The sequence below is a fragment of the Pteropus alecto genome, unplaced genomic scaffold, assembly GCF_000325575.1.
Source record: "Pteropus alecto unplaced genomic scaffold, ASM32557v1 scaffold65, whole genome shotgun sequence".
NCBI lineage: Eukaryota > Metazoa > Chordata > Mammalia > Chiroptera > Pteropodidae > Pteropus > Pteropus alecto.
The window spans coordinates 5090582-5117361 of record NW_006439191.1 but is presented as its reverse complement, the minus strand read 5'-3'; the positions used below and the strand labels follow the sequence as shown (position 1 = coordinate 5117361).

General features: G+C 38.2%; 1 protein-coding gene across 1 annotated transcript in view; it reads left to right on the top strand.

Annotated features, from left to right (window-relative positions):
- The window catches only part of USH2A (usherin), a 564162-nt gene that overhangs the window by 413271 nt on the left and 124111 nt on the right, over positions 1-26780 (top strand). Inside the window, exons 45-49 of the mRNA XM_025049837.1 lie at positions 296-498; positions 4399-4511; positions 14100-14298; positions 17280-17448; positions 21531-21752. Coding sequence (XP_024905605.1) covers positions 296-498; positions 4399-4511; positions 14100-14298; positions 17280-17448; positions 21531-21752 — 906 coding nt within the window. The remainder of the gene's footprint in view (positions 1-295; positions 499-4398; positions 4512-14099; positions 14299-17279; positions 17449-21530; positions 21753-26780) is intronic.

Genomic DNA, 26780 nt, shown 5'->3' with positions numbered 1-26780 from the left:
ACGTGTTAGTGGTGCAGATGGGTGAATAATTTATCATCATATCCCACTGGCCGCATAGTATTGAAGATTAGCACTACGCTGGTGGTATAAAGCATTTTACCACCAGTTCTTACGGTTTCTAACTGCGAGTATAATAAGCCAATTTACAGAGGACTACAGCCTGTGATAACTTCATCAGAGGAAAGCAGATAAGCAGCGGACCCTTCGCGAAACCCAAATACTAATCTGCATTTAGTTTAATAAGTGCTTTTTCAGAGACAGCTGGAGTTTGTTCAGTTTCTTCCTCTAATTCTAGAGCCTCAGGGCATGCCTCCTCCGGAGGTTGTCATCATCAACAGTACAGCTGTACGCGTCATCTGGACATCTCCTTCAAACCCAAATGGCGTTGTCACTGAGTATTCTGTCTATGTAAATAATAAGCTCCACAAGACTGGAATGAATGTGCCCGGGTCTTTCATTCTACAAGACCTGTCTCCCTTCACTATCTATGACATTCAGGTTAGAACTTTGTTTTTTTTTTTTATTTTTGTTTTTTGGGGTTTTTTTTGTTGGTTTTTTTTTATAGTTAAGCTTATGGGTGTGTTAATAAAACATGTCGGATTGTGTCTCTTCGTGGATACCTTCCATCTTGGTTACAGATTATTTGGTGGGAAAAGGGAGAGAAAAGCAGGAAATCGATCAGGATTAAATCTGCTGTGGGCAAACATGTGAGTCTCTGGAGAGAAGATAATGGTGATGTGGAATAGGACGGTGACAGGGTGACGATGATGTTCGCCCTGGCAAAATGAAGCAAATCACATATTTGCAATAAGTCTTGCCAGGCAGTTTGCCTTCTTTCTTTTTGCTTCTCTTACTGATCATGAACATCAGAATCAGCCTGTGATTATGAGGATATTATTTCTATTTCTGCTAGTTACGAATTTGGTAACTTTAGGGAAGTCATCAACCTACTTGGTGTCAGTGGGCTCTTTTGTCAGGGCACTGGACTAGATGACAGATAGCATTCTGGCCACCTGTAGTGTCCTGTGGTTCTGAATGCAAAAAGAAAGCGTAAGTGAGTATATGACAGACACAACATATTAAAAGATTTTTATCTAAGGATGAAAGAACTATATCTGTGCATCATTCAGTGACCCACACCTACATGAGAGCGAGCAGTTGTATTTAAACTTTTGTCCCTTGGGCTTCTTGGAGAGTCTGATGAAGTCAGTGGAACCTGCCCTAGAAAAAATATGTATGTACTTAGATGAGAAAAATTAATATGCCATTTCAGAGAGTGCCCTGACCACCTGAGGCCCAACTTAGAGACCTCTTTGAGAACTACTAACGTTAAGAGTAGAAAAAAATATAACGAATACTGTATAAGGCATGTAAAACAAAGAACTTATCTTCAAGGAATAGGAAATCTTGTTACAGAGCTAGGATATGAAAAATAACAAGACCAAAGGAAGAAATTAATGATAAAAATGGAGTGTTTCAGAAGCTCGAAGTTTATGGAGAAAGGTTGCAATTTAGTAAATTTTTAAATAAACTGTGCTACTTCTAAAATTCATGAGCGCTCTATCAGTAATTTTCAGAAGACATTAAGCGTAGAAATTTTATTTGGGTACAGAAGCCTTTTACGGGCTCTGTTTACTAAGTGCTGCCATTTTCACTTTCCCATCCCCGTCTTTCCCCACGTTTAAGGGCGAAAAGACATAATCGTCTGGCTATACCCAATGCTTTAGCCTCTTTCACTACGAGGCCTGGCTTCCTAAGAAAACAGTTTTAAAATGTGCAATTAAAGAAGAACGTTCCATCGGTTATTTTTCATTACACTCCACGATTTCTGTTAACCTCTCTGAGTTGTCTTAGCATGGAACATCGGGACGGAGTTTATGTTCACAGTTCTTAGAGAGTCCGCATGTGCATGTATATTATAGAGCAAAGTATGCAATCAAAAATCTTTTCAAAATAATTAGAAATACAACTTTACGAACATAGGAAGGTGGTGGAGGATTTGCTGTGTCATCCTCTTTGGGGCCCGGGTGTAGAAAGCTGATAGAGTCTTTATCAGGAATATAAATTTAACCTGGGTGCTGTGCAACACTGGGTGACATTTAAGTGTTTCGGGAATGTTCTGTGAAAGGCTTTACTCTTACCTACTGGTTTGAGTCCATGTTGGCCTGAAGGGAGAGCATTTCAATCAGATTTGAAACAGATGAGACAAAAGTCCAAATTAGAATCGAATACTCAGATTTTATTATTAGTGACTAAGATATTCGTATTCTTGATAACTACATTTTTGTGAAGCTCTTCACAGTCCAGGAATATACATTTGGAATAGTTGTTGCATCGCTGGAAATCTGAATAACAAATAGCAATAGTTTTCATTTATGATGCCCAAGATGATCTTACTTCATTTAAAATATGCACTTAATTGATATACCTAATACTTCAGAATTAAGATTCTCTATGCTAACCCCTCTTTAAAATAGCCATTGATTTTAAAGCAGACCAATAGATGCAACAAAATATCTATTTTTAATATATTTATATTGCGTCCATTTACATGTCTCTTTTTAAAGGGAATAATTTAAATTTTGACTCAATTTTATCTTTTTAAGTAAATATGTAAACTTTTATATTTGTGCTTCAGTCGCATAGTATCGAGTACAGCTATAGCACCAGAAATAGGCCCTAAAAATGAAGACTCAGAACATTAGTGAAAATGAGAAAAATCTTGACACATTTGTCCAAAGCCAAAATTAAAACTTTCTGAAGAATCAGTTGAATAAACCTAAGTAATTTAGAACTCAAAGTTATGCTTAATATTTAGTTGATAAGGCAATAGAGTATAGTAAAACTATCTTACTGGCCTGATTATATTCTCTGATTTCTCTGACTCTCAGTTGTCAACTTTATAAAGTGTGAGGACTCAGTGAAATTGTTGGTACAAGTACCCATTGTAATATTTGGCACATATTATTTACCTAATAAAGTCAGTTGAGTTGATTTCAAGTTATATCATTATGCGAGTCAAATATTTTCAAATATGTATGAAGTTTTATTGTCATTAATTCTGTAACCAGCAAATACAGTTTAAGTTCATCTGCCTTTAAGATATTTCAGGTTTAATTGGATGTACTCAGAGTTTAGGGCTTCTGACACCTACTTTTAAACACCTACGAAATATTACCTCGGAATTCTATATGACATGAATAAATTACACAACTCACAAATAGCATTGTGCACATTTGCCTCATCTCCCATTTAGGAGCAAACTGCCCCACAAGTAAAACGACGTAGCTACTAAATACAATGAGGGTCACGTTTTTCTTTCCTCGAATGCCTGTGGAAATTCGGAGAAGTGCTTCTCTTAAAAACTCTCTGTTTAGATGCAGCAGCACCTCGCTTTGCCCGCTTGTCTGTATAGATGCTGAAAGTCAGTTCGCACTAGACAAGGCGCAGCTTCTCTGTGATGTGTCCTCTGAGAGGAGAATGGACAGCTTCGTGGCTGTCCTGCTACCAGTCCTTCATGCATTCATTTCTCTCTCCTTCCTTTTGCTGAACGTGTGCGTGCGTGTGTTACCTTTAGATTCAGCAGCACCTCGCTTTGCCCGCTTGTCTGTATAGATGCTGAAAGTCAGTTCGCACTAGACAAGGCGCAGCTTCTCTGTGATGTGTCCTCTGAGAGGAGAATGGACAGCTTCGTGGCTGTCCTGCTACCAGTCCTTCATGCATTCATTTCTCTCTCCTTCCTTTTGCTGAACGTGTGTGTGCGTGTGCTAATGTTTGATGAACCCAATTTCTAATCTTTAGTTATTCCACCCTCCTCAGTTTATATTCAGATGAGGTAGCAGAATTAAAGGGACGAAAGATGATTTTCTGCTGTGATCAAGGTACAAATACAATTGCAGCTGGAACAAATAGATAGAAGATAATTCAGCCATATTGAACGGCTTCTCTAGGCCTCATTTTCCTTCCATTTGACGTGAACATTTAGGCCATTCGTTGGAGAGTGGCGAGACCTCCAGGAGACATCATCGTCGCACTACCTGGTTATAGATCTAGAGAGCAGTGTACAGTGATAACTATTACACTTGCCAGCTGTCACCAAGGCAGCTTCCATTCCTTAATCTGCTCCAAATAGATTACTTTCTCTGCCTCTTCCTGAATGGTTGGAACCAGAGACCAAATGTCCCCATTGAATCGCTAAACCAATTGTCCTAAGCCCATTTCAGCACCCTCTTCTGAGCTTGTCTCAGCGGAGTCAGTTAACATCAAATATTAGTATTCGATTAACCCCAAGAGGCTATTAAGAGATTCATATGAAATGAGGGTAGGAGAGATTCAGCCGTTGGTGGTCTGGATTTTGACAATAGTTGGATTTATGCTTTTCTAAACTACTGTTTGCAGGTTGAAGTCTGCACAAAATACGCCTGTGTGAAAAGCAATGGCACCCAAATCGCCACTGTGGAAGATACTCCAAGTGATATACCAACACCGACAATTGGTGGCATCACTTCAAGGTACACCTTTTTTGTCACCTAATTTAAAGAACTGATCATATGCAATGAAAATAAAAATCAGTACTTTTACCTGAGCCACGGCAATCTCACTTAATAAGTCGCTATACATATATTTGTAAAGCAAAATTTTGATATGATTGTATTGATCTTATCTAGACACATCCTCTAACATTTAAGCTTTGATGTTTCTGTCTCTGTTCACCCAGCTTCCCTTCTCTTTACTTAATAATCTCTGAACCAACGCTTACAGCATGAAATTTAAATGTGTCCTTCAGTGAATCCTTCTGTGAGACACAGAATACAATTTTAATTAGAGCGACTACCGTCTAACTTAATCTCTTTGAAAAAAAATTAGATTTACATTTATCAGATTGCCCTCAAGCTAGAAATATCTGTAAAATAAATAGGGAAGATGATGTTTGGATAACCATTCCCAATTTTATCAGATTCTTGGTAGAATCCCTTTATTTTTCTGTTTTTGTTTTTTTTTTTCCTGAGAAATGATCATAATTTGAAAGTGAGTCTCTTTCCAATTCAAAATTAGCAATAATGATAATAATGAGAAGATTTAATATTGTTTCCCAGGCCAAAGTGTGATGACGACCATTGTTCATTCCTGTATATCAAGTTGAAGCTAAGAATGCTATCTGAGCACTTACACATCCTTCTTCTGCCTCAAAGGAACCACCCTTCACCTACATACACACACACACCACACACACCCATGCACACCGACTAAAACAATCTATACATTATAAAATATTTCCATTCTGAAGGGTCCTTTATGACAAATTCAAATATGTAGGTCTTTTTTGATTTGAGGAACTAGTGATTAAAATAATTAGAAAACCCCAAGTAATTGGATGTTTAGTTATTTAGGGCAAAAATCATATCTTGTCTTCTTGAGCACACCTTCTATCAAACTCATGACAGGTATTTATCTAATTTGGGGTTTGTCAATTAATTGATAATTCCCTTAGTAGTAGGTTTTTCCTACCTACCCACAGGATTGCCTTCTACGCAGGAGGAAGATGGTCAAGTTAAAGTGACACCAGAGACCTTTATTTATTCTTTCAGTAAACACATTTGTGGCTAATGTAAGACGAAAAAGTAATACAAAGAATTATAAGGCAAGCTTCTAAATTTTCGCAGTTTGAGTCTACAGTAGAAGTCACTGAGCTAAACAAATATTTATAGAACAAGGTGAAAAACACTGCAACGGAAGTTTATAATGTGCACAAAATGCATAAAGAGGGGAAATACCAAACTCTATTTACAACTATCAGTCAAAGCATCATGGAAAATGTGACACTTGAGCTCAGTCTTAAATAACTCAAGGAAGAATTACAGTTAGGTGGGCAGATGATGTCAGATTTCTTGTCTGTTAGCATCCCATGACTCAAACCCAGGTGAGTGGCATAAGGGAATATAGCTTTGATTCCATATTTATATGTAGCTAAAAATAATACGTAAGCTTTATTAGAAGTTGAACAAATACCCATATGTGTCTTTGTCTCTAGGATATATATTTTTTTCCTTTAAGAAGATTCTTGCAGAAGATGATAACAAGGAAAGCTATTTTGTAGTTGTGGCTAATGATTGCTTACCCTCCAATATATTTGATGGCAAAAAAAAAAAAAAAGGAAATTAAAAGGGTGTTAAACAACAAAGCAAGGAAGATGAGAGCTCAGACAACAGAAGAAAAACTTCAGCACAAATCCGGAAGCAGTATTTGGCAGAGAGAGGCAGATGACTCTGTACAGTGGAGAAATTTACAACCAAAATGTTGGTTGGCAGAGGGAGATAATGACATAAAACAAACTAATTTGCCCTGCAGAGAACCTCAGCATCTGAGCTCTTACAAGCTTTAAGGATTGTGCAAAAGGGGAAGATAGGGGAAGGTTCAAAGCTGAAATCATGGGATTAGCTGAAAGTCTGAAAAAAAAGGTGATTAGAACCTGTAATGAGTCGGGGTTCTCCCGAGAAACAAAACCGAAAGTGGAGAGTTCGGGAAAGCTTGATCCCAGCCCAAGTCCAAAGATTTGAGACTCAGAGGAGCCCATGGCGTAAATCCCAGTCCAGGTCTGAGAGAGGAGAAGACTGATGTCTTAGCTCAGGTAGCAGCCGGAGGAGGAATTCCTCCTCCCTCCCTTTCTTCTCTGTTCAGTCCCTCAACTGATCGGATGATGCCCACGTACCTTGGGGAGGGCCATCTGCTTTCCTCTGTCCACCGACTCAAATGCGAACCTCATCAGAGAGAACCTTGCAGGTAAACCCAGACATGAGATTTAGCCCAATCTCAAAGAGATGAAAAGAAATTCTTTACGAAACAAACAAATTTACTTGGAAAAAAAAAATTAATTGGGGGTCAGAGGAGGACCTCATGGAAATTAAAAGTGTCAAGTTGAATTAAAACTTTGGGAGAAAATTTAAGCAAAGTCTCTATAAATATGCGATAAAAAAGCAAAGATGTCAAGAAAAACGTAATTAAGAAAATTAGAAAAAATCCCGGAAATCTACTATGTGGATAGTAAGAGTTTCAGAAAGAGAGAACAGAGAAGAAGATAAAGACGACAATATCCCAGAACCGAAGTCATCGATGTGCAGGTTGAAAGAGCCTGTGTGTAACGGAATAATGACTGAGTAAAGCATCAACAAGAGATTATCAGGAAATTTCAAAATACCAGGTTTCCTGAATTTGTTCATTCTTTAATCTCTTACATTTTTCATTTTTTTAATTTTATGCAAAGTAAAATACACTCTTTTTCGCTCCATATTGCTATGAGTTTTGACAAATGCATCCGCACCACCACAATCAAGATATAGCGCGGTTCCATCACATCAAAATACCCCCTCGCACTGTGCTCTGTAGAGCCAGTCTCTCCTCCTTCTGCCCCCAAACTGAGCGAACACTTCTCTCTTCCAAGTTCTACAATTTTGCCTGTTCCCTGTTGTCACTTAAGTGGAGTCATATGGTATGAAGCCACCTAAGTCTGGCCGCTTTCACTGAGCATAATGCATTTAAGATTCATTCATGTTGTTGTACATATCAAGTTTGTGGCTTTTTGTTGCTGAATAATATTTCATCGTATGAATCTACTACAGTTTATGGACAATTCGGATAGTTTCCAGTTTTTGGTGACTGTCTAAAGGTGCTGTAAACATCCACACACGAGAACTAGATTGCCTGAGTCCCTCATCTGTGAGGGTTCCTCCATGGTTTCTAGGTCCCTGGACTTCCTTTCCTGGGTCGTTAGCCAGAAAAACATGGTTTCTTTTGGAATTTCAGCCTCTCAGGCTTCCACACAGTTACATCAATGAGGCTGTTTTGGGAGCAATGAGATGAGAGAAAACAGAAAAGTAAACAAGGATCGTCTCACCACACATTCTACAGAGCACAGGAGCCTCTTCTTTTGGTTCCTCTGGTTAGAAAGATAGATTTTTCTTGGGATTTTAGATTTCCATTTGGTCAGGGCTGCCATAGTGCAGCTCCTTGGCCGAAATCATCCTCAAAGCGGGGTCCAGAGAAAAAAAAAGAGGGAAGATAACCCAAAACAGGGATTTCCCTCACACCCTCTGGCTTGCTAGGGCTTTCTGTATTCTGCCAGAAAGGTCGGGTTTCTCTCACGGATTCGCTTGTCCTGTGTACATCGCCACCCTGGGCTTGCTCTTGGGTTGAAGATGGGAGACAGAGGAGGGAAATTCGTCCTCTAATGCTTGTGCATCCAGTTGTGGCTCCGCTCCTGATCTGTCAACTTTTCAGGGTCCTCTGGTGGCTGCTTTTTGTAATTCGTGTAGACTTTCTAGTGGTGACCAGCGGGAGACAGTGGCCTTAATAGACTTACTCCATCCTGGCCGGCACCGAAAATCCCCTTCTCCCATATTTCTCTGTATTCCAATGCCTCCGGCAATGTTCTCCTTTTTTTCCTCCCTCCCTTCCTTTTTTCCATTCTTTTTTGGTCAAAAATTTAGCAAAAATATTGATGGAGATCATTCAGAACCAAAATATTGGCATGTAAAGCCTTTCCTTTCTTAAAATGATCCATCGTAGCAGAGCAGCATTTTCCAAAGGCGAGACTCTAACGAGCGGGTATGGGCTGCCAAGCCATTAATCAAAATTACACCAGCACCAAAGCAGTTAGCCTCCTGTGTGCATGTTATTGTTTGTGTAATTTCATTATACTTCTGGCAACGTAGACTTGTTAGTTATGTTTCTATTTTGGCTTTTTAAAAATCTCTTTTATATTAGCAGCATGCAAAATCAAATGTGAAATCCTTCTAGAGGCATGTCAGTAAACTGGTTTACTTCATAGCATTTAAAATAATTTGGTTTCTAACAAGACTTATATTTCTTTGATTCTCTGCTTATTTTGGGTAAAATGCAGTGGTTGGTAGAAATTTGACTTTCATGTGTTTTTAATAACATGCACAGGTAGCCTATCAGCCTGTGCGATTCTGTGTGTGGAGAGCATCATCTCTATCTTTGGCCTTAACTTGCACCTTGCTTTTGGCTCCATCTCCAGAACAAGCACTTACATGTGTTTTTCTCATATGTAAACCACAGATGCCATAGCACACAAATAAAAATCAAATGGACACTTCTAGATTTATAGTCTGCTCCTCCGAAAGCAAACTCTGTTTCTACATTGCATTTTCCATACTTGTCATATTATCATCAGCTGCTTCTATATCCCAAAAGAATACTAACTACTGATCGATAGCCTGTACATGTCTGGCCATGGCCTACACGTGCCCTGGGTAGTTCATTTATTTGCCTTGGTGGATTTGTTAGAGTGGAATTTAATCAATAGCTAATTCATTAATTCTGGTCCTCCAGAATGTGGAGACAGTGCTGGATGGAGATAGCTGAACGGCCCTGGCTTTGATTGAAATATGACAAACACTGCAGCTGACAGTTTCACTGGGCTCTGGGCCACCTGTGATGCCTACTTATCTATTCTCCATAAATGAATACGCTAAGAAAAGAACAAAAACAGGACGAGTTTTTATTATAGTTCTCCTGGTATTGCAAAACGCATGCTGTCTAGGCATGAGGTTCACAGGAAAGCAGAGAGAAGGCAGTCAGATCGTGTCTCTCACTGCCTTCCATTAGGACCCTGGCACGTCTTTTCAGTTCTCCATCAGCTTGGGGCTGTATTATTGATGAGGAGTCTAAGGTATAATGTCTTCGTAGCATTCACAAACAGTTGTTTAAAAATTTGCCTCAAGATCCTGAATGATATAAATGATATTTTTACACACCAACTTTTCAGAAGTCTTTATGATAGGAGCACAGGCTGTGTGTCTCTAAACGAAGGTTAAACCCCTGTCATCCTTTCTAAATCCTCCTCCATTTCCAGAGTGCTTAGCTTGGGGTCAAATATGATGTAAGAGGTCATAGCTTGTGGGAAAAGATTATCCCCCAGTTTGCCTCACCAAATTAGAGAAGACACTTTGAAACCTCTACATTTTTATGACATTAGATAGCAAGGAATCTTTTCTATCCTTAACTTTCTCTCCTGGAGTTTTTCAGTGGCTGGCAGCCTCAATACTGGAGTTATAATTTTATAATTTTTTAAAAAAAATTTAAGTCATGTTTTATTTCATTTTTTTAATAGGGAAAATGTTGGGCTGTAGATGTAGCATGTCAATTAGCTCTCCTTCACTTGTATTCTAAACTCCTTACCTCACCAGCGAGGACAGCTGGGGGCAGCTTTAAATTTGGACTGGGATTTTCTGTCTCAGTCTTCAAAGGACATGGCAAGAACACTCGAATGACATAATCTGGAAGATGTTCAGTACCGTTCTCCAGATCCAATCAGTAGTCATATACATGACATCGTTCAGGAAATGTTTGGGAGGCCAGTGAGTTCTGGTCATCCAACTTATTGTTTGATTAAGAACCTAATCTGCCAGGCTATTAATTCTAAAAGGGCCTTTAATCCTGCTAGTGACGACACTGCACGATCATCCTATTTCATTATCAGACTCCTCAGTGTGGTAGTTGAGAGTCCACAAACTTTCTTCTTATGTTCATATTGACCCTCCATGATTGGTAGATGAGGATCGTTCGCTCATCAGGTTGGTCCATTACCCTCCGACACACAACTAGGCTGATTCCCACCTCTCGCTTTTGCTTATGTTGATCTTCCTGCCCAGAATTCTTCCCTTCTTATTCACCAGTTCAAGCCCACAGCCACTTCTCCCCTGATACTCTCATCATTCAGCCTGGAACACAGTGATCTCCGTTTACGTATTTTTATGCTTGTAGCCTGAACTATACATCTAAGCTCTTGATTCTATATCACTATATAACATTTACCTCCTTAATATATGTGTGATTTACATCCCCTATTACTCAGACACAGATTTTGTCTTGACTTTTTACCTACTATAAGCTATGCCAAACATTCTAGTAGATAATTAAATATTCAGTGACTTAATTTGAGAGCAGAAAATTAATGTTTTTCTTCTGTTATATTTTGTCTTATATTAAAAATGTTCTGATGAGTTTCAATAACAACAGTCTAGAATAGCATTGAAAACTTGAGTATTACACAAATTATTGATAAAAATAACCAAATTGAATAGAAAGGGGGAAAAAAACAGCCTATGTAAACATGATCAAGGAATCTGGAGCTGTTTATAATAATTTAGATCGATATCTTATGGTATATGAAGATGTTTTCCTTTGGCCCAAACAAGAACATTTTGACAAAACGATAATAAAATATTAGAACAAAATGTTAGAGAATGCCAGTGAGAACCTTAACTCTTCATAAAAATTCTTTCTGACCTACATCATTTTAATATTCACCTGTATAAAGATAGGTGGTGAAGAAATGATTTTCCTATACTCCTTTCTATCTTCAGTGTTGGTTGGTGCTTCTCGAAATAATAATTATAAGTGACAATCATTGTGGTGGTGGCTGTAGTAGAATATAGCAGTCACAGAAGTAGAATAGTAATTCGAATGATATGACAGAATTAAAAGGAAATAGCTCCAACTAGAATGTCCATACACTCAATCTGTGTACTAAAATCGGAATCTTTATTAAGGTAGCTTAAATTTCAGGCCCTAGTGCTCTGAGAGCTAAATAAACTAATCATCACTTTATGAACAAATCTACCCCAGAAAATATTTATTGGAGGACTCACAGTCTGTTTCCTGTTTCTGCACAAGCTACAGTCTTTATAGGTCTGTGTGCTTGAGCCTCTTTCCCAATATTTAACATCCATTCCTATAGTTTCAGAATGTTTCCTCTATTTTACCCTTAAACATCAAAGTGAAGCACTCATTTGTTAGTTAATAATAGTGCATATTTCTCAGTGACGTCTTTCATTTCAAATTTCATTTCATCTTCAAAAGCAAAATTGTCCGTGGTTTTGCTCGAGGTGTAGATGGTCTCACATCAGTTCGGCTGTGCAAAAGAGACAAGTCATAACGGCGTGGCGTTCTCCGTGTGGTTTCTAGACTCCACTAATTCACCAGCTTCGGTGGGCAAGTCGGACCTTTGAATGTCACTTAAATGTAGTCTTTTCTGTAGTTGATTATGCAGTGAATACAGAAGAGGTATCTACAAAATGTGAAATTAATTTTTGAGAGTTGGATAAAGATCTTAGAATAATAATGGTGGCTAAACAAATCACTTATGAAACTGTTCTCTTGTAGGTGACATTTCCTATCTGCCGAGTCATTTAGTGAATGTGTTCTGTTTGTACCCACAAGAAAATGAAATAATAATTTTCTTTTCTGGAAAATCAGTCTATTAAAGTGTCAGGGTTTATCTTGACTGCTTCTTTTTAATGTAAATGTTTGGGCTTAATTGAATTCCTAATACATGATGTCACATGGAATTAAGACGGGGCCCAGTCATTTGGTCTATAAAGATATATTTCTCCTTAAAATGAAAGGTATGATAAAATATGATTTCATGCAATGACAGAAAAGTGGTCAATATAAATTATTGTGAGATTTTTATTGTATAATCTTTCAGGTGTAGCGACGAAGCTCATTTGTACTCTCCTCCAGAATACCTACTGAAATGTTTTATAAGTAAAGGTAGTCTTAACTGTTTGTGACTAGTTGGTTACTTGTTATGGTGGAAATTTCTAGAATGATACAAATGGAGTTAATTTCAAATGTCAGAATTCCACCCTCTTTTTCTGAAAACAGTAAGAACAGAAATAATTATTAGTTTATATTTACCTAGTGTTTTGCAAATAATAGACTTTTCTTGACATGCTAAATGCAAGACTATGCCATGTCTAAATCTCTGGGGTTTTATTAGAAGCTTTAACTACTTCTTGTTTATAGAGCTTATTAAAAAAAAAAACAAAAAAAAAAACACTAAAGATGGTACGGATATGTCATCTAGGCTGTATGATTCTGGCAAATAGACCTAAGAACAGAATTAAAGTTCTATAACATTAACCTGAGAGTGAGTCATTTTATTCAGGGTTAATTCCTCTGTGAACAGCTTTATGTTATGATCTCATTTGCTACAGCAAATGAAATATTAATCATTGAAAATGTAGTAAAGTTTTGGTCAGATGTTGTGCCCTCATTGCACATCAGCCCCTCCCCCAAATGTATACCCATATGTAGAACAAAATCATAGCTTATTTTTTAAAAAAATCAAACATCTTTAAACACATGAAGATGTAGAACAGGATTTGTTATGGGAATCTCCATGTCTTCTATTTCTGGCCACAAACATATGCGACCATGATATTTAAAGAATTATTATAGACATAGAACTGTTCCTGTGAGTCAAAAATTAAGATATGTCCAAGCAAAATGTAGTTGAAGTTTATGAGTTTTATCAATTGGTAAAGATTTTTATCAGTTTGGACATTTATTTTGGCTACAAACGGCAAAAGACCAACAACAGAAGGTTATTATTGGTCTTGGTTCAGCTATACCAAATATCATGGCAGCATCTTTGGGTTCTTATGGTCTTAAATGGCTGCAGAATGATGGCTGAAGTTCTAGAGATTATGTTTCGCAGGAAGAAAGAATAGGAAAGGTGACAGCTGTGTCAAGAAAGCTAAAATTTCCTAGGAACCGTATAGGAATCCCAAATCAGTCTCCTAATTTCATCTCTTCGAGCAGCTCCATGTCACATCACTAGTCCTACATGTGAGGAGAAAAGGGAAGGAGAAGGTGACTAGCAGTAGGGATTAGGTCTGCCACGCCTTCTAATTTCCACCAAGTCATGTTACTTGTGTCTTTTGTTACTTATCAAACCAAAACTTCATGTTGATTTACCTGATTAGCCACAAATAATATAGTTTCTTCTCGTTTCTGAAATCTGAGGTAGAAGACCACTGGACTGATGTCATGCATTACTCTCCCAAAAAGCTTAACTAGTTTCGATCGATTTTCAAAACATGTTATACGATAGTAGAATATATACATGTGTGTGTATGTATATATTAATATATACATAGTCTTTGCTGCAGCTTTTTAATTAGAAATAGGCCTTTTGACCAGTCTGGACGATTAATTGAAAAGTACATGAGGTTGATAGGCAGCGATATTAAATGTTATCTTTCCAAAAGTATTAAATATCCTGTCTGTTACAGATCCCTTCAAATTGATTGGAAGTCTCCAGGGAAATCAAATGGCATCATTCTTGGATATGATCTTTTACGGAAAACATGGCACCCATGCCCTACAACCCAGAAGTTAGTAAAGGACCACAGCGCTGAGCTCTGCATGGCAGTGACGTGTCAAAAACCTAAAACTATCTGTGGACACAGGTGCTATTCTCCTGAAGCTAAGGTGAATCTTTTCAAACTAGTCAGTGACATGTTTTTCTCACTAAACACTCCATGTGAAATCACTTGCTTCTTAAACCATGATTTACCATGATCAATATTTCTAGTAGTCTATCAAGACTCCATGGAAAAGAAAAGATGCTTATAAAAATTCTGTCATCTTCATGAGCATTCTAGCCTTTTCATTTTTCATCATCTTCACAGGAAATATTAGTTTATTGAAATAGTAAGGAACCTCCTGAATTTGTATTTGATGGAGCGACTTGAATTTTCTTTACAACTAATCCATTCAGCTACAAGTGGGTGTTTGTTTACATGACACTGATGAGTAACTGTGAACAGGACCTTTCATAGTTTGTCAGAAATATTTTAAAATTATGGCCATTTGCAGATTAATGTTCATATTAGTTGTAGTTTAGGAATCAGATCAATAGTACAGCCAGACAGAGGAGTTCGTAAATGGCTTTTATTGACAAACGATGCAGAAGATTCTTCGTTCGAAGGTAGGATTTCATATAATGAAATAATGTTCCTATTTATCAACAACATCGCACATTTAATGACTAAAGCTACTACTAAATTCAAAAGGTTTGCTGCAAAAGGACACGGTAATTAAGAAAGTGAGTCGTTGAAGGATTATGGATCAAAACACAAATTATTATGGCTGACATTGGCTAAGTATTAGTTACCATCTAAGATATGTTATAAAACTAGCAGTTATGAACTATCTTATTTTTTGACACTTAAGCCCCAGAGTTGTCATTATGCCTAAGTTTTACATCATTTTAGGCCATTAAATAGGTACTGTCCAATGAACATACTTTCATAAAATGAAATTAAATTTATGATATCTTGGAGGAAAAATGCGGGAATAAATTTTCTCATTAAAAACATTCTCTAGGAGAAAGAAAACTTTGATGCATTAAAAAAGGTCTTATTTGTATGTTAAAGATTATAGACACACACAGGTATTGTCAGTAAAAGAATAAATGAAGTCAATGAAAATCTCAAAACCAAAAAAAGTGTAAATTTCGATTTGGGGTTCATGCAGGAAATATGTATTTCCTGCATTAGGGGTTGGAGAAAGTTAGAAAAGAGACTTATTGTGAGTCTGAGAACCTGTCGGACTAAAACATTAGGAGGAGGTCCTACCCCCAGAGACTTGGATTCCGTGAGTCAGGCTGGGGTGTGAGAATTTGCCTTTGCAACATGTTCCCTGCCGATGTCTCTGCCTCTGGTCCAGGGACCATACTTGGAGAATCACTAGATTACTAAATGACTGTGGGAAGCCACAGAGCAAGGGAGAGGCTCCCTGTGTGAATATTAGCTCAAGTGATTGAAATGTTCATGTACATTTTCTGATACAACTACCTTGAAGACCGAAGTAGAAGATTAAGAAATAGTCTATTAAGGGGAGACCTCCCAAGAGAAATAATTGCTTGGAAAATGTCCCCTTGGGGGTCCGTCGATGATCTAAACCAGAATGGATTAGAAGAAAGGCACAAATTTCATGTGACTGGAGCAGCCTGAGGATGGCACTGATAACGAACGTATGGAAGTGAACCGTCCTAACGGCCCATCGCTAAATAAAGATTCAAATGAACATGTCCAAAGAAGATGGCGAGTACTAGAGAAGCTTTATGAAGGAAAGTGTCCGGATACACGATATGCGAACGAGACACTGATGAATGCTTTCAGACCATACAACGAAGAGCAAGGCTTGGGTCACTGTCATAAAGCAAGAGGGAGGGAGGTGTTGTTTTTACCCTGAAAGCAGATACGGCCAGCATTCCTGAATCCCAGGTAAACACATAGAGAAGATTTTTTTGCTTCACTCTTAAAAACAGGGCATAATTTAAAAACTTATCCTTGACACAGAATATGGCATCAAAGGGAGTAGTCACCCATTTTAATCCTTGGCATTAAACTAATTTTAAGTTTTCGTTGATAAGAACTAAACAGCAGAGAAAATGAATTACAGTTCATTTAACAGGGCTCCCTGAGGAAGCACGGGGGCAGACTAAACTTAAGGGCCCTTTTTCTTTGCTATCCAGTAACTTTTGAAAAATGAATGAACTCCTAAGCTAGAGGCCCTTTCGAAGACAGAGATTCCACATTCTACCGATCTTACGTCGAGCTTGATTCAGATGTTGGTGCAGGCTGGAAGTAGCGATGAGCAGAAAGGAGAAAGAAACACCTCTTAAACAGCGGTCGATTTTGCCTACCACGGAAGCACATATCTAATCGATGTAACATGCCGAGTATAGGTTCTAAGGCTGCGTTTAGGCAACTGTTCACTGTTTCATTTGTTATATAGAGTGTCAGTCTCTCAGACCTCAAGCGAGCATGAAAATAATTATTTGATTGTTCAAGCACATGATTTCTCCCACAGCTCCTGGCAAAAACACATTGTTCCAAGGGCTTTTGAAAATTAATTTCCATATAAATTTCCTTTTTTTAATGTGAGATTCTATATTTATATATATGAATATATATATAAATGTATATATGTTGGACTCTGTTAAGATTCTTGTGTGAAGATTGGGCTCATAAATAAGTGATCATATAAAATGTAAGAAAAAAAGCAACTTATTTTTTTAAAAAATCAGCGAGAGACAGCTTTCCATAGGCTTGGCGTTTTCACATTAAACAACCGTTAAATCAAAAATATATATGAAGAACATTATTCATTTATAATTCTAAATCATCTTTACATTGGACGTACTGACATTCAAAAGATAATTCACATTTATAGAATATTGGAATAGAGCACAAAACATGGTCGAAGGCTAAAAAGCCACATTGTACGAAATAGCATTTATAGGATTTGAATGATGTATTTTTTAAGTGTTTTGAATTTTTATCAGAAATAGGCTACATTTGGTCTCATATCAAGGACTTATTAGAAAATACTTATATAAGGCATGGTGATATGATATTCTTAATTAAACCGGTATCTTTTCAAACCTGATTCCCAACCTTCAGGTTTGCTGTGACGGAGTTCTCCACGACCGCCAGCCTGGGCTCCGCTGTTGCGAAGACAAGTACGTCCCCCACGTGTCGAATTCGACTGGCGTTTGTTGCGGTGGCAGAATAAGAGAGGCACAGCCCAACCATCAGTGCTGCTCTGGGTATTACGTCAGAATTCTGCCAGGTGAGGGTCGTGTCCGGCTGGGCCTGGTCATCTCGGGAACCGGAAAAAGCAAACACGTGCCCATGAACGATGGCAAGCACCTTCCCCGCGAAAAGCGAACCGCTCACTCACACACGGCCAGGGACTAGGCTGTGAATATCATTTCTCTCCTTTCAGCTTTGTTAAACTGTAAGCAAGGCTGGGTTCAAAACAGAGGGAATGCGAGGGGCTCCAAGCATCTACTGCCTACGGAAGCAAATCCGAAAAGCTGGAGAGCTCCCTTTATTTCGGGACTTTATTCCATGGCTTAATAGTTTTACAGTCCACCCTGTGAACTTCTAAGTGTCCCACGCCATGACACCGCTCTGCGTTTCCTCCATGTCTGTTCTGAATGACACGTGCGTTGTTCCTGGATGGGTTAGAACCCCACAGCCCGGTTATCTGAGACTAGTCCGCTGTCAGCCCCACTAACTGCTACAGGTGGGGAGTGGAAGGAGGGACGTAGCAAAGAGCAGCAAACGTGGATTTTTCCCTCTTCACCATGTTTTCCCCTTCTGTTTATCAGACGACTGGATTTTCCAAATTTCAGCTACACAAAACTATGTCCAGTGAATATAATAGAGAATTAAAGAAATATAAATTGGTATTTATAAAACAAGTTTATGACAAGCTCTGTATTAAGAGTTTTACATAGGATACCTCCTATGTTTTTCACAGCTGTAGGAGATTGGTATTTTATCTTCAGTTTACAAAGAAGGAAAGAGGTTCAGGGAGGATCATAACATACCCAGACTCATGCAGGTGGGCGTGAAAGAGCTGACATGCAAATTTATTTTGGTGCGTCACTGCGAAATCCATGCTCTTGTGTGTACTATACTAGTCTCATAACCCAAACATGTCGTTATGTGCTAACATCATTTCTTAAATGCCTATTCCAGACCTCCAGAAATCTTAATACTGCTTAATACTGCTTTCTGTCATGGAAAAGCCACTGAGAATACAAACTTCTTTCCTACCACCTAAGTTTAATGCCTATGTCTTCTCTAAAAGTACAGAAAATGGATATGAAGGAGAGAGAAGATACCTAAGTGGACAGCAAGGGAAAGCCGAACGCTTAGAGATACATAGTTCAGCGTAACATTTATGCCAAACATCTAGTTAATTCAGGTGTTGTTCAGTATATACATCCTGTGTCTGGTATAAATATAGCAGCCAAGGTATGTGAAATGAGACATAGTCTCAGCCATTATCTCTTTGCAAAAACACCGGAACAAAAAGGGTAGGTGAGGTGATTAGCTACTTTGCAAGTTTATTCGAGGCAAAAATCTTCTATTCTTCATAATTGTTCCTTAAACTTAATAGAAAAATCTGTCTTCATAGCAGTACTCTTATTTCTGATTCTCACACTCAAAAAAATTCTTTTATAATTAAATAATGTAATCAACTTGATTTTCCAAGGAAGTAAACACAACGGTGATAGAAATAGGATTTTGTAGAAAAGTGTTAACTTCTGTGTACTACAAATCATAGTGTTAGCAACTAATCAAATACTGTTAAATGCTTTGGTCTTTCAAAATAATTTATACTGTAGAAGTTTTTAACTATAGTTCATATCTTCCCTCCCCTTCAAAAACTTGCCTTAAATATTATAATTACACAGATGAGATGGAAATTTTCTGTTGTCTCACCTTTTCTTTCTTTAGACCAAAAGACCATACTAGGCTTTTCTTGAAGTTTAGCTAAAACTAATAGTGTTTTCATTTCTAAGTCTCAATACAATTTTTGGTAAGTTGTGATTTACAAGTAACTGTTCAAACTCTGAAAAATATCCTCTATCTTTTAAAATTGGTGAAAAATACGTGGTTGCATCTATCACTGCTGTTAACACTTAGGAGGTTTGCCTGTCACCTTTCTCAGACCTAAAAAAGTTTAGATTTTGAACTAAGAAAACAAGCTATTTAGTTCCATTTCCCCCAAAAAAATTAACATTTTTTCCTAAAAACGAAATAAACCATGGAAGTCCAAAAGTCATTTATTGGTAATACATAAAACTTTTTAATAAGTAATTTTTAAAACAAGAATTTTTAAAAACTCCCTATCTGCATATTGGCACATGCTCATTCAGACATCAAGATTTCGATATCTACCAAACTGTTGAACATGGCCCACATTTGGATGTACTTTAAGTAGTTTTTCACAGTATTAGAATGCCTACCATGGTGTCAAGTAAAAAAAAAAAATGCCGTCTCATGGGATAATCAACAAGAGTGTTTCGCTGCCATCATTAATCTCTGTGTACCTAAGGGAAGAGATTGTACCGGGACCTCTGTCCTCAGCCAGTGGTCTTCCGTTAACTGATGTAGCACTGCCACCTCAAGAAAGAATGCACAGTGACCCCAGACCATCTTGCATCCAAATGTAATTCAGTCACCAAGTAGTCTGCCAGTTCAAGGCTGTGGCGGGTTCTCAGCATTTTGTTATTTATAGATAAGTCTGAACATTGGTTAATAATATCTACTTCATTTTTTTTTTCTCACAACTTTCCTCCATAATGCCCAAAAACAAAGAGCAGCAGAGAAAAGAATGCTCACTGCACCCCCCTCCTTTTTATAAATATGCTAATGACCTCGAGCTAAATGCTAATGTGGGTCGTTCTTTGGGAAGAATAACAATTAACAGTTAAGACTGCTTGGTGGCTTTGAGAGAGAAAACATTTTCAAGCCTGTCGTGAAATAGATTCATTTTGAGAGGTTAATGAGAAGGTGACTGATCCTTGTATCTTATGTCTAATAGCCCTTTTTTGAGGGGGACAAAAATCGGCTTTACTTCTCATTGATATAATCCACATCTTTTTTTATGAAGCCCTTATTTTTGTCAGTAACTGAATAAGATTCTGAGGGATTCAGGGAAATATAGCTAAAATATCCAAACCAATTAATATTTGTTCTATTCAAAAGTGGCTTTAAAAAAGTGCGGGTCGTCTCCGCTGTAGATGTGTGTACCCTGTGTTTCCTCTGAGCTTGCCTTTGTACTAAGTGATGTTTCACTTAACTGACGCTGCCCCTGGCCTGTGTGACACGTTATGTTAAAGTTTGCCAACAAGGGGCACTGTTCTCTAGCTGTAAAGATTTAAGAAATAGGGCAACTATATTTCTGGCCAAACAGGAGAAACCCATTACCCACAGGAATGTAAACGTAAAGTAATTTTGCTGTTCACAGTAAGCTCATTTCTCCTTTCCATGGGCCTCGAGTAGAATCATCATGAAAATTTTACTCAGTTCCCTTCGACTTATAGATACCACATTATAGGGCCCTTTCAGGCTATTGGCTAAGGCAACTGCCCCCTGCATTCTAGGAATTCATCTTGGCAGAAAACTGAGTCTTTCTTGGTGTACTCCTGGGTATTTTTTTTTTCTAGAGAAATGAAAACTTAACATGTAAACAAAATCCAGCACACAGACGTTTATAGCAGTTCAATTCATAATTGCCAAAAATTAGAAACAGCTCCAGTGTCCCTCAGTGGACAGATGGACAAACTGTGGAACGTCTGCACGAAGGACTATTACCCTTCAACCCAAAGGAACAGACTGTTGAGACATCATACCAAGGAGGCATTATACTGAGTGAAAGAATCTGACCTCCAAAAGTTACACACTGTGACCTTCCACTGATAGGACACACGTGAAAAGACAAGCTGTAGGGATGGAGGACAAATCAGTGACTGTCGAAGGGAATGGTGTGGGGAGAGTGTGACCCATAAAGGGATCGCATGCAAAAGTGTTTTGGGGGTGATGAAATTATTTTGTATTAAAATTCATGGAAGGAACTCTGCATCCAAAATAAGTCAGTTTTACCGGAAAGAGACAATATAGCTTTATGTCTCAGCTGGCGTGTGTATATGTGAATAGATCAACATGTTTATATATCATTAATGCAAAAATTTTGAAGTCTTACAGGGGTTTTGCAACTCCAATATGACGGTATCCTTTCTAGTAATCCTCTCAGCCAGTTGGCATGTGCAAGACATTGTGATAAAATTTAGTTGTGAGTCAAAGCCTATTTTTTAAACTCATGCAGTGATGGTTATTGTCCTAAATTGGCAGGTGAAGTATGCTGTCCAGATGAGCAGCACAATCGGGTTTCCACTGGCATCGGCGACTCCTGCTGTGGCCGAATGCCGTACTCCACCTCCGGAAACCAGATCTGCTGTGCGGGGAAGCTCCACGACGGGCGTGGCCGGCAGTGCTGTGGTGGACAGCTTGTGAGCAGAGACCTGGAGTGCTGCGGCGGAGAGCAGGAGGGCGTGGTCTACGGTCGCCTTCCAGGTGGGGCCCTTGTCTACCTCTCCGTAGAGGGAGAATCTGAGCAGCAGAGAGGCTGAGAAATTTGCCCTCGACATAAAACAAAGTCATCAGAGCTCACGTTAATTATGTCTTTTGCAACAATTAGGTACATATTGTACAACAAGTAAAAACATAATCTCATATTTTTGATGTGCATGTAATGCAGTTCACAAAAACAGATTCAAACTTTTCTTAAAAGTATTATGTCCACCAGAAAACAGACACCACGAATACACTGGTTCTAGAACAGGAGAATATTTCTTAGTAAATACTAACAATATACAACATTATTATTGATGATAGTGTGCCATAATTTTTTGGTTCCTTATTTGTCTACAGTATTGTTAACATTAATATTAATAGCAATCATCATCATTGATTGAGTACTTAGAATCTAACAGGGACTATGCCTAGTATTTTGTACATTATTACCTCAATTAATCTTATAAGGTAGGTACCATTATTATCCACGTCAGAAAAATGAGGAAACTGAGGCACAGAGATTAGACACTTGCTCAAGATTACACAGCAAGTCAGACCTGCATTTTTGAGTGCCTGAAAGTTATACAACTTGGGAGATTCTCTTTAAGAAAAGAAAACAAAATGATGAGGACAAGACAAAACCATAATACTTTTTTATTTAGAAGGAAGAAATAAATTTCAAAAATTACAAATCTAAAAAAAAAAAAAATACCTAGCAAATCCCACTGTTCTAAAAACACTCTACTTGGATTGTGTAACTTCTGACATCCCTCTGCATTTTTCCCCAGCAGGTTTAACTTGTAGCCTTTGATCATCTCTTCATACATCAATGGCTTTGCACCGTACTTATCTATAGAGAGAATAGAAAGATCATTCATTCTTTCCTGTCATATGGTTAATCAAAACACTTTTTAATTATTTCAAGTTTAGAAAAGTAACTTTAAGCTTCGCAACTCATTATTATGTAAATACTGAAGATTGTTGTCAGATTTGGAGAGATATCTACCCGGAGTCTAAGACTTAAGGGCATTTTGAGTTTTCTTAAGGTGATTTGCAATGACTTATCTTAAATATTTGCTGAATTGACATCATTAATCAGTTTTTCATGATATCTTTATGACAAAATTTGAGTTGCGTATTATCATAGATGCCCCTATTATAAATTAGCGAGAAGTAAACATTTTTTTAATATATTTATGAGTTACTTCTCTTCATAATTTGTATTATCAAATAATCAAATTGTCTGTGCATTGCTTAGATCCTTAATTCATCATAGTCTTTGAATGGTTTACTACTTTTGGTATGATTCAAAATTTATTGTTACAATTCTCTTCTTAATGTCAGAAATTTCACTTGATTTTGTTGTTCATTTTTACAGCTTTTGTTTCATACTACGTTCATTTATCTGATCTTTCTCTTTGTTATATGCATCCAAACTACAAGTCTGTAATTCCTCATATTCCTTAACTTTCCACATTACAGTTAAAATGGCATATTCAAGCCTTACCAACTTTTCTATGGAAGTGACTGAACTTATATACACGTAGGTACTAAGGCCAAACCAAATAATTTCCCAACTCAACTTTTCCTTGGTTAGATTCCAAAAATATCCATGGCCACTCCAATTTCAATCAATATGACGACACATATGACAGAGGGCCAGTTAAAGGGGCAAGAGACAGTGGCCATAAGAAATTACACTCAAATGTAATGCATTTGCAATTTTTATAAAATTGCACACTTGCCTTGGAAGAGACTTATGCGAGCAAAGGGCCCTGAAGCTCAAACTTCATTAGCTTTGGGGTAAATCTCACCCTGCGACTAATAAGTGATAGAGTGCCAGCCCTTCCCTCTGCCCAGACCATAGTGATGGAGCATGGTCGTCCTATATCCAACAGAATTAGGTTTCCATTAGGACGTTTTCAATGACCCCAGAAATTAAAGCATTTCCTTCAGTGATGACCCAGGGCTCCTGGATCTGTGCTATAAGCTAACAAGAAAGTTGACTTTGCCAGCTAAAACAAAGAAATGAAAACAAAAACCAACCCCTCAAAATCTTCTTTGAGAATGAATGAAACATTAAATCATATAATAAACAGGAGGCTGTGGACACATAGCTTTTTCAGGGATTGTTAGCATTCTAAAGATAACTAAAGTCCCATCGGGGAATCCAGCCCAGTCAAGGATCTCCGAGATACTGCTTATTTGCTAAAAGATGTACCCAGTGTTCAGGGGGCCAAATACAAGAAGGAGGAGGAGGAGGGAGGAGGAGGAGGAGGAAGGAGAAGAAAAGAAAAGAAGAAAACACAATTTCATGTTCACTATTTACCAGGCTGAGTCCTATGTGCTACATATCCATTCTTGCAGCTAGAAGTGGGGAAAAGCGTGGAATAACGTGTCTGCATGTTATTTTATTGGCCAGGTTTAGAAATAGCTAATAGTATTATTCACATTTCATTGACTAGTACTCATCTGTCTGTCGGCACCTACATGCAAGGGAGGCTGGGAGATTTGCCCATGAATCTCTTGACAATGTGGCTAAGAAGAGATTCTAACTTTATCGAAATGGCTATAGAGTCCACGCTCTTAACCTGTCTGAGCCTTCTGACACCTGGACAAGCACTGAATACTCTCCGACCCAAACCACTTCAGCGTTTATCAAGTCAGATGAGTGGGCCCAGTATCATGTAACTACCAAGTTGCAAACATTTTCTGGATGACCAGGAAAAAAAATGATAAAACCTGCCCTTTGACTGCACACCACACGCATGCCAGAATTAGAAGAAAGGGTACTGTGTGTGCGCGCTAGGCTCTGAGGTTGGTGACTCAGAGTATGGCCTGAGGACTCTTGAAGGTCTCTAGGACCTCGGCAGATGGTATGGGAGATCAAAAGTATGTTCATAATAATGCTAAGCTAGTCTACGCCTTTTTCACTATCATTCTCTCATGAGTGTTCAGAGGAGTTTTCCAGCAAGGACCCGCCGTGTGATAGCACCACACTTGAATGCAGAGACGGATATGAGAATTCAGTTCCTTCTATTAAATCAGACATTAGAGAGACTTGCAAAAATGTAAAACAAGAAGATTGCTCTCACTAGTTTTTCTCAGTTTGAAAAATATTTGTCATAAATATTTCTAACGTGTCATATATTATTATTTTTAAAGGGATTAATAAATGCATGTTTCAAACATTTCTGTTTTAGGCCCTCACCTAGTGAATATCAACAGATATAACCCATTTAAACAAAATTTGGATCTTCAATTATTTGTAAAAGTGTAAAGGGTCGTGAGACCAATCTTTGAGAACCACCGTTTTAAGGCATAGTAACCATGTCTACTAGAAAATCATGATAAATCGTTAGTGATCTTGTGCTATGACTAAGCAGCTGAGTACTCCTTCCTGCTTTGGATGAGTTAGCTAAAAACAGGCTCTTTAAAGACAGAATCGTGACTGTTGACAGAGACATGCAAAAGTTCCCCGCCTCCCCATGTCATAATGGGTGAGTTTTAAAATAACAGTAAAATGTCTCATTTTAGCATCTTTATTCTCCTGTTGCTTTTTTTTTTTTTTTAGTCAATTGGCATATTCCTTCATCCAATAAACATGTACTGTATAGTGACTATATTCAAGATACCATTCTCAGAACTTCGTGAGTGTAAAAATGGCTAAGATTTCATTTTTATCCTTAAGGGCTTACAAGCTAGTCTAGAGGAAAAGGAACGATGAGGTTAAACACAGTCCATAAGAGAGCAGTAGATGCAAGCGTATTCTTAAGACGGAGAGATCACTCCAGTCAAGGTGATAAAGAAAGCTAAACCATTGGACTGGAACGTCAAACAGTGAGTGGGATTTCGAGACGTGTGGATAGAAAAAAGGACATGCAGCTGAAGGGCAGAGCTTGAGCGAAAGTGTGAAATTAGCAATCTGCAAAGCATGTCCAAGTCGTAGGAAGCCGATGGATCTACTGGAGGTGTACACTCTGTGTAAGGGAATAGAAGAAGATGAAACCGAGCAGGCAAAGGGATTTGAACATGATTTAGTTCTCAGGGAAGAGTCAGTGTGAAGAACTGTGATTTAAGGAGATCAATTAGATTTGAGTGGCAGACGGAATGTGAAGAGAAGGAAAGATAAATCGGTTAGAACGCTGTTGCGGAAAGTAAAGGCACCCGTTCTAAGAAACGGAGCAGAGATCACTGTCCACCGTGACAGTGGTTCTTTATCTTTTGTGGATCGTACACTCCCTTTAGAATCTTCGAAAGTTGCAAACTGTCACTTCAAATAACAGCATATGGAACACACACAAAAATTTGACTGTGATTCCACATACCCTTGAAGTCCATCCGTGAGCCCAAATTTCAGAGTCCTTTCCCTGTTTATTTCAATATGACATTCCATGCTAGTCAAATTTTTTTTTTTTTTTAAACAAATTGTGACATTCCTCACCTCCCAATAATCAGGACCAGCTCTAGAGTTTCTCATGAATTCTTCAATTCCACCAACTCTGGTAATCTGGTAGACTGAAGGAATGATATTTTTCAAGAGGAAAAAAAATATATATCTTTTTAATTCTCTTGACCTTCCTGAAGGTTTCACCGAAAACAGACGTGCCACATGTCTTTCTCCTCTCTCTGCTGCTGCTCCCTCCTGTCTGTCGCCCCTAATGACTGTGACCTCAGTGACCTTCCAGAATATCCATATGGCCCTTTTTTTTTCCCTCACTCTAGCAATACCATACCTGCGACGTGAGGGTTTGCATTTCATATTTCGTACGCCTGGCCTCTCTCGCAGCCTGGCGTTGTGTGCCTGCCACGAGACCGGGCTGGCTCGTAAAACCTCTCTTTATGTACTTTATTACTTAAACTCTTTTATTTGCCTGCAGGAGCCCTTTAACGAAATCACATTGAATTGACTTTCTCACACCAAATCAAATCTCCCTGGTCCCAGTTCAGTTGTCTTTGTCAATATGTATTTTATAAATGGAGTGAATTAACAGATGCTGTTGGAGCAGAAGTGCTGGGGTAGCGTTT